This window comes from Pholis gunnellus, assembly GCF_910591455.1.
Source record: "Pholis gunnellus genome assembly, chromosome: 13".
Lineage (NCBI taxonomy): Eukaryota > Metazoa > Chordata > Actinopteri > Perciformes > Pholidae > Pholis > Pholis gunnellus.
The window spans coordinates 15,858,815-15,873,107 of NC_136540.1; the positions used below are offsets into that span (position 1 = coordinate 15,858,815).

The window sequence follows — 14,293 nt, forward strand, 5'->3', positions numbered from 1 at the left end:
CTCTGGATGTGTATACTGACACTGACACAAACGTGTTACACTTGAATGAATGGGAGATTCGTGCCCTCGTCCTAGCTCCCTCTTGAATGCAACAGTCTTGTGTTTCACCCGTCTGCTTCTATCCTTTGTCTCCAATCTGCAGTCTTGAAGGATTGCTCATCACTTTAGGCGATTCAGTTTTGATTTAAAAGATCAGATCTCTCTTAAAGATCGGTAAACACATTTACTCTATTGGACATTATATACTGGTAGTACTTTTTTCTTTTTTTTTTTTTTTTGCAACAATTTATCATAATATGAAAAACTCAGTAAACGGACAACGTGGAAGATATCGGTGTCATTTAAATTTCTGTGAATGTTCTAATTTTAGGGTAAAAAAATCGTTAACGGCAGTGAAAGAGTGGTTTAAATTCTTAATGGGTTTGAAAACAGGACGCCTTATTTAAGAATATATATATATATATTTTTGTCTTAATATGTATTTGAATATTTGTATTTTCAGCAAAAAGTAAATATTACTGCTAATCTGATGCCATGAGGAAGAGCCGTGTGGGCCACTCTGCTTTGGAAACGGTCGTGCATGTCTCTTTAAATTCTTGCAGTAATTCTTTGAACATGCATATGGCTATAAAAAAGAGATGAAGCTTGAAGTCGTCCACACAAACACAGGCATTTTGAATTATACAGCAGCAGCTTCCTGTATTTTACACTTGCAGAGAGGGAGGCAGGCTCCGCTGAGTCCAGAAGACAGAGCCTGGCTGGAGGAGCAACAACAAGTTTCCTGCATCTCTGCTTTTCTTTTCTTCTTCAGTTCTTCCTCCCTCCATTGGTATCACATCTGTTTTTTTTTCTTTTCTACTAACTAAGAATGCTATTCCACATCGCGTGTATGCTGTGGACGTTATCTGTCATGTTTCTTCAAGGCAGGTAAGAGACTATTTCAAGTTGTACTATTTGTTTGGAGAAATCTGTAATTTGCTGTTTGGTTTAGCCATTGTAATGTATTGTAAATGTAATTATTTTATTTGAAAAATATTTGACATTAGAATGTATAACCATTGGTAATAAGACATTAGATGATCTCTGTGGCTCTTTGACCAAGGGGCACATCAGCGTGACTGTTCTCTTGGAATTGGATGCATTAAATATGTTTTATCTATAATTGAATGAAACCAATTAAGTGAAAATGTGCATTAATGTAAGATGCAGGATTGACTCAACAGAAAAAAAAGAGGCTTGTGTTTGATTTAAGGCAATAAGACGTGTGCCAAAGTAATTTCCTAGATAATTTGAACTCTCTTTGTATAAAAATGTTAAATACTAAATGGTTAAATACATCTAATCTGAATCCTGTTATGTATACTATATATATATGTCACCTTTTAAATTACAAAATGTGTTGCCAACCAGTAAAACACCTTTCCAGCTAAAATGATAGTTATTGTAAACCTTTAGTACAAATTACATAAACGCTTTCCTGAAGAGGAATTGGAGGTTTTAAATATTGCATGAAGAAAATATCAGTACATCCAGTGTAGACTGTCCTGTCACCTGGCAGGTCTGTGCTCTGTAAGGAGGTGAAGCTCCCCAGCAGGGCAGCTAAGCCCCCCTCTCCATCTGACTTTCTGGACAAACTGATGGGACGCACATCTGGCTATGACGCTCGCATCAGACCAAACTTCAAAGGTAACGCACTGTGGTGTGTGCAGTGGGAGGATCTCCTCGGCCAGGACAGGTGTGGGGGGGGGGGAAGTGCGATTTGCATACCAATTTGGGCAGTGAAGTAGCACAAATCATTCACAGATGGGTCAGAAGTAAGAGGTCCTGCAGGCTATGATGTTTTCACACAGGAGCCTTTTTTTGTCATGCGTTGTTACCGCTTTCATGCTGACCCACAGCCGTAGGTTGTGATGTTTTTTACACAGACGTCGCTTTCATATTTGTCAGAAATGTGCACTCACCCCACAGGCGCATTTCGGTCCAATCTTGATCCGAGTGAAGCCAGCAGACGCTCTCCGACATACTCCTGTCTCTGGGGTCGCATTCCATATATATTTCATTCTTGCTCCACATCTTTGTCAGTGCATGCTAGGTAAATCACGTGTGATTATCTTTATATACACTAATGTAACTAAAGGAGAATCAATAAATGATTGCCTCTAAGGAAACCCTGAAATATTTAAAGTTTCGGACCATACGGAGGAGAACGTACTGGAAAGGAGAACTCAATCACATGCTGGTTATCTTTAATACGTCTGTTTATCAGGACAGAGCATGGCACATTATGAAGAGGGCAAGCAGATGTCTTTTTTGTTTCTGCGCTCTACTGGCTTCAATACGTCATGTGATCCCCTCAGATAACAGAGAATCCACTGTGACTATAACGTGTGATGACAATCTGCTTCTGCCAGGTCCTCCTGTCAATGTCACCTGTAACATCTTCATCAACAGCTTCGGATCCATCACTGAAACAACTATGGTGAGAATGTGAACATCTGCATTTATCATCTGGTCGTTTGGATGTCAAACTTTGACTATCTAAATACAGTGTGAGGGATACAACACTTTGTGACTTTCAGGTGTCGCTGCATCATATGCAAACAATTCAGCAACACAATGTGACTACAAGTCGCATTTCAGGTCCTGTTCAATATCATTCTCATATTATTGTCGTTTGGTGACAGGTTGTTGTATTCAGCGTGTGCTACTGATTCCTGTCACAGAAGTTGAGTATCATGTTTCACCACTGGTTGAAGAAGTACTCTTTTACTTTGCTACTCTTTTACTAAAAAAAAGTAGAAATACAGATTACGACTTTGTAAAGAAATAGCAATACAACAGTGTAAAAATACTCTGTTACAACGAAATCTTGCATTCAATATTTTACTTCAGTGAAAGTACATAAGTATTAGCATCACAACATACTTAAAGTACCAGAAGTAAAAGTATCAATTAGAATGGCCCATTTCATTTCTATATTATTAGATTATAATTATTGATGCATCCATGCGTAAACATCACTTATGGTGCAGCTGGAAAAGATATGGCTGATTTAAACTACCGTATATACTGCCAGCTGGGTAGCTTTATCCACAATAATGTATCATCGTGTATTTGTTGATTACATTTTGTAATAATACAATCAACAATAATATGAATCTGGAAAGTAACTAATAACTAAAGCTGTCAAATAAATGTAGTGGAGTAAAAAGAGAGTAAAAAGTAAAAGTAAGCACATGTATCGGATGCATCGGACCCTTTGGTGCTCAATCATTGGACGTGTTTTTGGCGCTTCTCTCCCTGTTTGGAAGCACTACTCATGATGCCCAAACATACTGTTGTTAGATTATGACTAATTGATGACTGCAAACACCATCTTGTAAGTTCATTACATAATATCAGCTATGATTTTCTCGTCTCTCTGTCTCAGTTAAATAAGGGAACTCCTTTATTCAAGCGGCCCATGGTAAGTATTTAGGGATTTAGGGTTGGACAGGTTTTTTTTTTTAGAAAGACTCTTTAGAAAATACCTCTAGGGAGAGCCATCACATTTTAAATGATGAAATTGTAAGTGGAGTTTTCTGTCATTCAGGTTATGAGCACTCAAGTCTCTTTGTCAGCGTTTATTTATTTATTTCTGGTCACACAGAGTTTGTGTGCTTGCACGGGGCTCCTCGCCTGCTGAGATACGCTGCGGGTTCACGTGTCTCTTGCCCATGTCATGTATTGCTGTTTAGGTGATCTTGGCCATCACAAGGTTTCTTGAAAGGACACCTTGTCTATTCGCTTGTGGTTATAACAGCTCATTTTGATATCTAACATGGCACAATTGCCACGTGTGGCTATATATTTTGGTTCAGTCATTTATAACTATTTTAACTTAACTCCAATCTTCAGGACTACCGGCTCAATGTATTTCTGCGACAGCAGTGGAATGACCCTCGACTGGCATATAAAGAGTACCCGGATGACTCTCTGGACCTGGACCCCTCGATGTTGGACTCCATTTGGAAACCGGACCTGTTCTTTGCAAATGAAAAGGGAGCAAACTTTCACGAGGTGACAACAGACAACAAACTGCTTCGTATATTCCAGAATGGAAATGTCCTCTACAGCATCAGGTGATCTGTTTTTTTTTTTTTAAGTGCTAATTTTGCTAAAGATGTACCTCTATCAGATATTACAAATCCAGTTCCGTGGTTTGTCCCGTTGCTCACTGAACATGAACTTCTAGTTGTAGTTGTAGTCTTAACCTCTGAGTATGCGGTCCTGCGACATGTTTGTTTCACTCCAGTTCAGTTCAGTTGTCACTGTATTGTCCAACACCCACTGAAAATAATAACTGCAGGCTAAGACAGAATCAGGTCAGCAATGTGGCACTAAAGCAGGGGTGAATTGTAGCGTAATGGTTTTCATTACAATATAAGAAAGATGAAGCAACGCATAAAGCCGTATTAGCAAATATGTTAAGCAATGATCGGTTGCTTCTCTGGTCACGGAACCTTAAAAGTAACCCCCTAAACTAAGGGGATCACACTGAAAGTGACAAGTTACGGCTAGCAACCAACAACATTATTTAAAAAAAAAAAACAGGGTCCTAAAGTTAGAAACAACAACAAAAAAAGATGTATGCCCTCATTCACTTACGCACGGATAGCTAGCCACTATATCTAGTGGATGACACTGAATCAAGATCATTTGCATCTGCAGTATTTCTCATTTGTGTGAGATTCTTAACTTTGTCCTTGCTGGAATACAGAGAAAAGGGAAAGACATTATGTTCCAACAAAGATAAAAGCAGTGTCAGCAACAGAAACTCAGTGAATAGAGTGATGACATATTTTTGCAGGACAATCTGGAAGTTAGCATCGCACTGGTTACAAAAAGCCAATTTTCCATTGGGTAGAGCTGCTTGAGGTGACCCCTGATGTAGGGTGAGTGTGCAGGAAGGGGTTCAGTGACACATAAGCAGGCGACGGTGCTTTAGGTTTCTCCACTCATGAGTTGTGATGTGTGAGGGTATCACTTTTTCACTAAACACCCCATTCCACTACCGTTATGGTGTTGCTTGTCTCTGTGTTCCAGACTGACGCTTACCCTTTCCTGTCCCATGGATCTGAAAAACTTCCCCATGGACAGCCAGAAGTGTACAATGCAGCTCGAAAGCTGTGAGTTAATCTTTGAAGGCAGGCTTGAAAACATTACAAACAGATGTTGTTCTCATGGCATACAGTACACCTTCTCTCTGTCTTTCGTCTAGTTGGCTACACCATGAATGATCTCATTTTTGAATGGCTGGATGTGGGAGCAGTGCAGGTGGCCGATGATCTGACGCTCCCTCAGTTTGTGCTGAAAGAGGAGAAAGGCCTCGGCTACTGCACCAAGCACTACAACACAGGTACATGACGACCTGCCGAGGAACATCCTTGATAGATACTGTCAATAAACTTCTAATAAGACTGTCAGTTTGCACCCGTATCTCCTCCTGTGGTTAGGTAAATTCACCTGCATTGAGGTCAAATTCTACCTGGAGCGTCAAATGGGCTACTACCTGATCCAGATGTACATACCGAGCCTGCTCACCGTCATCCTGTCCTGGGTGTCGTTCTGGATCAACATGGACGCGGCTCCGGCCAGAGTGGGACTGGGGATCACCACGGTGCTCACCATGACGACACAGAGCTCTGGCTCCAGGGCCTCCCTGCCAAAGGTCAGTCACGGTTTGTGACACTTTACAGTAAAACACACAAGTCAGTCACTCTTACCGACTACAACAGTGAGTTTGAGTTCCAAGATGGGTGTGCGCCGGCAGGTGTACATCTACTTTGTGCCCCTGGCCCAATCTGACATTGAGGCTGGTGTGAGCTCATCACTAGATGGTCTGTAATAGTACACTTTGTACGATGCTGTTCTGCAGTGACTTTTTTATAATGTTATTCACAACATACTATATCAAGGGTAGGCAACCTTAGGCACCTAGCTAGGTGGCTCAACCAATGGCTCATTGATTTTTTTTGTTGTTAATAATGTTGATATATATAGTTGCATATATGATCTGAATCAAATTCTGTTGGGGATTTAAATTTTGATGTGGTTTCATAACTACATTTTATGTTAACTTTAAGGTGATATAACGTACTGATTAACAGGAACCTTTAAATGTAATTTTTATGACATAATACACTGGCTTTTTTTCTGACTTTTTTCTGACAAACTTTACTAAGACATTTTTATGAACAACTATGACTTATTTACGTCATTCTATACTTTTACTTTTTTTGATAACATAATAAATTTACTTTTAATTACTTTTTTATGACATTCTATATACTATGACTTTTTTCGACGTACTATACTAAGACTTATTTTTACGACTTTTCAACATTATTAGCCTATATTATGACTTTTTTCACCTTTTTTACGATGACCTTTGTATGACTTTTTCGACATGCTATACAATTACTTTTTTTGACATGCTGTACTGTGACTTTTGTATGACTTTTTACTATACTATAGATTTGACGACATACTGTGGGTTTCTTTTAGGACACACTGTACTATGATTTTTTCTAGCTTACTCTGCAATGACTTTTCATGACATTTTCCTCGTATGCTCTGACTTTTTCCTCACATTTTCACGACATACACTACAATACTATGATTTATTATGACATTTGTACTGTTATATACATTTTTTATGACATATTCTATGACATTGCTTTGACATTTTTGACAGACTACAATATGACATTTGTCATGGCTTACTGCACTTTGACTCTCATGACTCATGACTTCTTTTCATTGCATACTATACATTGACTTTTGAATGACATTTTAACCACATTCTATACTATATACAATATATTCTTTATGGCATACTCTAATATATTTTTTGTATTACTTATTCATGATATACTATATTATTACCTTTTTATGGCTTGCTATACTATGAATTTTTAATGATCTTTTAACAGCTATGACCTTTTCTGACATTGGATACTATAACATGGACATACTATATTATGACTGTTTACGGCATACTTTTTGACTTTTTACTGCATACAGCATTTTATAATTTATTACATTTGAAAGACATAATATACTATGACTTTTTTAAATTTTTACTGAGATTCCATACTATGCCTTCCTTTTTTGACATACCTTAATATTACTTTTATCAGACTTTCGGGACATTCTTATGACATAGTGTACTACTTCTTTTTATGAAGTAAAAATAATACTATGACATTTTTTCTGACGTTCTAGTGACATAATATGCTGACATACCATTGTATGACTTTTAATGCCCTAGAAATTGAAATAGACAGAACTGCATACATGGTTAATAATGCAGCAGTGGAATCACAGATCCTTTAGCTTAAATAAAAGTGGTAATGCCACAATGTAAAAATAATCCACCACAAATAAAAGCATAGAAATTGTTAGAAATACATTGTTAGAAACAATTACCATTGTTTTTTGTTTTATACTTACTCTACTGTAAGTATTAAAACAAAGTACTGGTTCAGCAGAATGGCCCGTCTCAGAGCGTTGATATTATTGTATACTGGATTATTATTAGTTAGTTATTGCATCATAATACATGTTATTGTATCAACTGCACTCTAACAAACCTGGCAGTCTGCGTAATTAATATTTTACTGAAAATACATTTTGTTCCCTAAGATTTTTGTACTTTTTTAGACTTAGACTTGTATTATACAGCGTGGTTTTGTTCAATGTAGTTGCTAAATAAAGTATAACCTAATGTAATATGTTGCTCTCGACACAGAGTTTTTAATTCCATGTCTTTCATGTCACTGCCTAACACGGCATGAATGCTAATGCTAACTGAGTGGTTTCACTGATTTGATTTTCACTGTGTCACAGGTGTCCTACGTGAAAGCCATAGACATCTGGATGGCCGTGTGTCTTCTTTTCGTGTTTGCTGCACTGCTGGAGTATGCAGCCGTTAATTTTGTTTCACGGCAGCACAAGGAGTTCTTCAGACTGAGGAAGAAGCTCAAAGAGCAACAGCGGCAGAGAACTGTGAGTGCAACCAAACCCACTCAGCCCCTCGGGCGACTTGTCACCTGCTATTCCCTGGGCCCAGCAATGCACGAGCACCACAGCTCAGCTGTGTGTTGCACTCCACCCGGGGAATGCAGATGGCACTGACCTGTAACAAATTCAAGCCATCATCTTGTTCTACGGTTCTCAACATCTTGCTGCCTCACAATGTGGAGAGAAAAATAAGGGAGAAAAAGTCGGCCAAGCTAGCTTTGAATATAAAGTGTTTCTTAAATGAAGCGTTTTGACAGCAGCTACAGGATTTATGAATACCGTGTAACATTTATAACACAGTACAAAAAACATCTGCTTGAATCCTGTATTTATTTATTAGTTGGGATTATGCAGTGCCACTGAAATTTGTCTCATTTCAAATTCATTTCAGACTTGTATTCACTTTTAAGGGAAAAGATGATGATTGCTTGCTGATGAAGATCTGAAACACACACACACACACACACACACACACACACACATGCATCACACACAGGAGTTTTGTCAGGGTTGTGATGCAGTCTGTTTGATGATTAAATGTAGGTGTTGCGTTTTCCCCCCATCAGCAGGGAAGCGGTGACAGCAAGGTGAAAGGAAAAAACATGTCGGGAAACAATGCACCTCATGGCAACACAGCCCAGCAGTGCACTGCCTGTGCCAGGGTACGTACCTGTCGCCTTGTTCTGTTTAACAGCAGCTAATCACTGGCATCAGTGAAGCTGTGTGATTCTCTTTGAGAGCAGATTGTTATTCTGTGCTGTGTTTTTTCTTCCAGGAGGAGGAGCTGGCGCAGCAGGGTTTACTCTTCCAGAGTTTTGGACTTGGAATGTCAGCAGGAGGTGCACCGGAAATGGATGCACCGGTCTTTGCCGATTTACCTCCTGGTTTAGGTTTCTATGACATCCGCAAGCGCTTTGTGGATCGGGCAAAAAGGATTGATACCATCGCCCGAGCTCTTTTCCCCATGAGTTTCCTCATGTTTAATGTTCTCTACTGGCTTACCTACAAAGTTCTACGACATGAAGACCTCCTAGCCGCGCTGTGACAATACAACGAGGACCGTAAAGACACTGGATACCTTTTTAATTCTGCTCTCTTCATGAAAACATTTAAAAGGCTGAGAGTCCTCAGCTGTGCCATGCAAGATGCGTTGTGACTGCATGTCCAGTGCCATTGGGACATTCCATGACATCGAAGAGTCCATCGGTTTCTTTACATTTTTTTAATACTTCAAAAGAAATGCACTTTTTCTCAGTACTGATGCTTTATGCATTCCACCTCAGTGTACAGTATGTGTGCAGTCAGCATCTTAAGTATATCAGCTCACATTTTTTTTTAGGGAGAAATGTCTGTATGTGCAGTTATTGTAGCTTCAATGTTGCAGAGCCTCACCAGGCCTACATTTTTAATTTTGTTTCTCTGGAGGCCGCAGAAATCTCAGCTTGAATGCAATTTCTTTTTATAACATAACTATTTTATCCAACACATTTAACAGTTCACATTTCAAACCCTCCAATAAGAAACCTATCTGGAATAAAGACTGGACAAAGCTGTTTCCTAAATTTTAAGATATTTAAATGTGATATCTGTGGAAGTGAAAAGATACATTATCCATAGATATTTTGATGTGACTATTATTATTAGATATGTGATATAATGCCATGGCACACACAGCCAAATGTAGTGCATCCTTTTATCATTCATCAACCAAATCTATCTCAATTTCAAGTCTTCAGTTTCAAACCTGCATTTGACCAGATATTTATATTGTAACGGGTACAATAGAACAGTTATCAAAACATATTGTTTAACTTGTAAGTTCTCCCGAGGCCGGCACAATGGGTGTGGAATTTATGTTTGACAAGGTCCAACTATGTCTCACACTCACACACACACACACACACACACACACACACACACACACACACACACACACACACACACACACACACACACACACACACACACACACACACACACACACACACACACACACACACACACACACACACAATACATTTTCTCTGTATTTTTTGGGGGGCTTTTTAAGAAACAAATGTATCCCCAAAGTTGTTTGTTGGGTCAATATAAAATAAAGAAATACTTCAATTTGAAATACTGAATGCATCGTGTGACCGTTATGTATGACTGTTTTTAAATGATCATTGTATCCCTATATATATATATATATATATATATATATATATATATATATATATATATATATATATGATATAATATGAGAAAACATGTTTTCCTCTGTAACAGCTTGCCCAGTTCTAAATCAAAGGATTACACTTAATTATCAGCTGTGATATTCAAATTTTCAAACTATGACATTATCTAAGGCCAGAGAGCTCTCACACTTTTTCTTCCACCTAATACTTTCCTTTATCAAGATTATTTTCAATCCTCGCTCTATTTTATGAGGTAAAAGTGCAAAATGAGCTTCTGTACGGGTTTTAAACATATTTCTACCTTATTATTTATTTGTACGCATGTCTGTAGACTGAAACCATCTCTAGAAACATAGTCTCATTTTAAATATAAATCATGTTATAAAATGAAGCTGTCATATTCATATTTTATTTGCTGGCACATGCATATATACAGTAGGCGCTGCAGTGCATACATGTGTGAAACATAAATTGATAAATAGTGAGTAAATTATTACAGTATCCTTAATATTGGACTGTTAAAGTATTTGCGGACATCAAGGCTAAGTTAAAAATAAAGTTTGATGACAAAAAATATTTTTTTACTGAAGATTGTGAACTTCATATAGTTGTTGAAGGGGATATAGTACATATATAATTACAAAGAATGTGTTTCACATAACATCACATTTTGTCTTGAAAAATTCTAAATACATCTTTATCTTACTAATTTATTCTGTTACATGAAGCTCATCTTTACCAGTCTCAACTGTGAATCTTATACAGCACCTGCAAAATGAATTACCTGTACGCAGCTTTCAATATTTTTATATTTTATTGTACATTTCAATAAGTTTCTATTTTTAAACCATGTCTTGTATTTTGCACTGTGTTGATTGTTTAATGTTATGCACCATCCACCATGTCAAATTCATTGTATGTGCGACATACTTTGGCAATAAAACGGTTCTGATTGTGATTCTGATGATTGTGATTCACTGCTTTTCATCTGAGACTTTGTATCTGTAGCCACTAGAGGCTGCTGTTCACTCTTTTATGTCTATGTGAGCAACATTGCCTTCTGCCATAGGCCACATAATATACAGTACAGCATTAGATGCTTTCCATTCAACTCGGTGTGAGGTGAGGATCTACTGGTTTCTATTTGTATAGTTTATGATATATTATTATTTACACAAAACTTAAATATGTAATGTCTAATACATTTCACAAATATTTTTTACATTTCTGATTGAGCCTTTGAAAAGCTGTGAAGATCTGTGAAATGTCAGCCTAAACAAGCCTATGGCTAGTATATATCACTCAGTGTGAGTATTTGTTTGACTTAAAGCATTAAGCAAGAACGTTTGGGGAAAGTTGAAAAACCAACCTCTCACTAATGTTCGGTAAAAGTTGGAAAGCGGTCCGTGTACGTTGTGATGGTCTGTTTTATCGTTTCGTCAAAATAACAAAAATACATAAATACCATGTTTTTTCCGTTTTTGTTGTCTGAATCCAAAAACGAAAATAACAAGAGAACCAAACTTAAATAAGGATCCAATTTTGGTTTCTGACAAAAGTAATAAAAAGTCCTAGTAGAACATGTATATTACGTCAGAAGAGGTCATAAAAAAAGTCAAATATAGCATGTCGAAAAGTCATAAAAAGTGATAGTATAGGTGTTGAAAAAAAGCATAATATAGTATGTTGAAAAAAGTAAAACGAAGTGATAGTGTGATAAGTTGAAAAAATGAAAAAAGTCAAAGTATAGTGTATCCTAACTAACTTTTTTAAACTTTATATTATTTTATCTTGAAAAAAGTCAGTTTAGTCAGTCAAAAAAGGTTAAAAAATATATTTATTTTATTATTTTAAATTTATATATTTATATATTTTAAAGAATTCACAGTATAGCATGTTAAAAAAAGTCTGTTCAGTAACATTTTTATTATATAGTAAAAAAAAATCGTAAAAATTGAACTTTTATGGCAATCCATCTCAAAGACGTTGAGACATCTCACTCAAAACCACAAATGTCAACCTCATGATGTCACTAGCGGAAAGGTCAGGGAATAATCAATGCCATTAGGATTAATGGGAACCATGAATTTCTGTACAAAATGTTTTGAATGTTGAGATATTTCACAAAATGAGTGAAAACTCTGACATGCTGGTGGTGGTAGAGGAAAAGTCAGAGAAACACCAAAGTTGTCCAGATTCATCCTGAGGGCACCATGGATATCTGTGCAATTCATTGTTGAGTCATTTCAGTCTGGACCAAAGTGGTACACCATGACCAAAACTAATTTCACAAGGAATGCAGTTTCACATCGATCAAGTACTTCAGTAAGTGGGGGTTGAATATGACTTTTTCTCAGAACACATGCTAAATTGTTTTGAATCATGTAGGAAAAGGTTTTTCAATGAAATTGTGAGAGGAAAAAAAATCTCAGATTCCATCTTTGCATCCCCTCTACTTCCCCAAGAGCTCACAACAGATTCAAATTCGTATCAAGCACATTTGGACATTTAAGGAGAGCATGCCTGAATACCAACAGATTCAAATTCTCCACACCAGAAGTCAACGACTTCCGAAGTGGTAGACCGTGACCGCGTCAACGACTTCTGGTGTGGGGAAGACGACGGAGTGAATCAAAGGCGAAGACTCATTGTTGAATAATTTATCAAAACATTTTATTTTCTTGAACAACAATACAATAGGTCACGGAAAAAATCACAGAGGGGTTTAAGACAGGTCTGGCTCAGGTTTTCTTCTATGTCCGCTTTTTTTTTTTTTTTTAAACAATAAGTGCAGCATAAATCAAACAAGTCAAGAGGAAAAAGAGCATCCTTCAAATAATACTAATAATGGGAACGAGACACAAAAAAACAGAACCTCAACATCATTAAAAGTCACATCCCTAAAAGTGTCTGCAAAAGTGTCAAGAATTACAACTACTACTACTAATGCTCATCATAAAACCACTACTGCCTCACAAGATTATGAATTGGACAAAACATTTTAAAAAGATTTTGTATTTATCCGTTAGATACAGTACAAAGACATCATTCAGTTTCTGTTACCACCAAACTGAGTTGAAATGGTTCTAAGCACCAACCGGAAGGTTTGAGTTGTATCACTGACTTATGTATGCTGTTAAACAAGGGGGGCATCGAGGCAAGGAGGGATCTAGCACCATGAAAATTATACCGCCCCCTGATTGCACTTCCCCTATCCACACATTATGACCATACTACATTTTTTTAAATACCTTGTAGCCCCTTATCAAGTGAAGTAACCTTTGATATGCAATAAATATGTAAGAAAACCACAATGTACAGTATAAATAATGTCACAATTTACATTTTTCCATTTTCTCTGTCATCCAAAATACAGAAACTGACAACAAAAAGAGGTATAAAAGAGGGAAGAAATTCCCATTGCAGTAATTTAAACTAGAGTGAAACAGGATATTTGTAGAGTGTATCATAATAGAGCAACAACAAAAACAGATGACTGAGGTGGACATATTTGACCATTTACAAATTAAAGTTTTGATTGAGAGCAAAACTACGTAAGTTATGTACAATATATGGTGTGCACAGAGTAATGAGGGCGGGGCTAAAATGTGAAAGTTGCCATATGTGGGGATGTCATTATAATGCTTTTAGTAGTAATGATGAACCTCTATTCAAATGATATTAAATAGGTGCAGTGGAAGCAAAGCTTGTAGTTGTACCTCACACCCTTGCATTATAACATATAGTCAAAGGTTAGACTATGTAGTCTCAAACAAATTAGACCTCTTATTTTAAAGAGCCGTCTAAATGCTGGGAAAAAAAAAAAATTAAAAACAATAACTGGGCCTTTCTTGTGATGTTTTAATTCATGTGCTCTTCAACATGTTCAACTGGAAACACAGTATATTAAACCCCCTGGTAGTGCATGGAGCCTCATCAGGACGGATGTTTGGGGAAAATGAAAACACTGGAGGTGCCACTTAGTCTATTTGGCCTCATTTGCTTTTGCATTATAAGATTATGATTGTGTGTCTCTTTGGACATATACCCCC

The 14,293-nt window shown here is 37.2% G+C and overlaps 1 protein-coding gene across 1 annotated transcript; it reads left to right on the top strand.

The window, feature by feature from the left end:
* Window positions 1-868: 868 nt before the first annotated feature.
* On the top strand, window positions 869-9,109 carry glra4b (glycine receptor, alpha 4b; the record flags this gene model as incomplete). Its single annotated transcript, XM_079171319.1, has 10 exons — window positions 869-927; window positions 1,559-1,686; window positions 2,412-2,479; window positions 3,898-4,121; window positions 5,086-5,168; window positions 5,261-5,398; window positions 5,496-5,710; window positions 7,891-8,049; window positions 8,631-8,726; window positions 8,840-9,109. The coding sequence occupies 10 exons, from the start codon at window positions 869-871 to the stop codon at window positions 9,107-9,109; spliced, it is 1,440 nt and encodes a 479-aa protein (XP_079027445.1).
* Window positions 9,110-14,293: the final 5,184 nt, after the last annotated feature.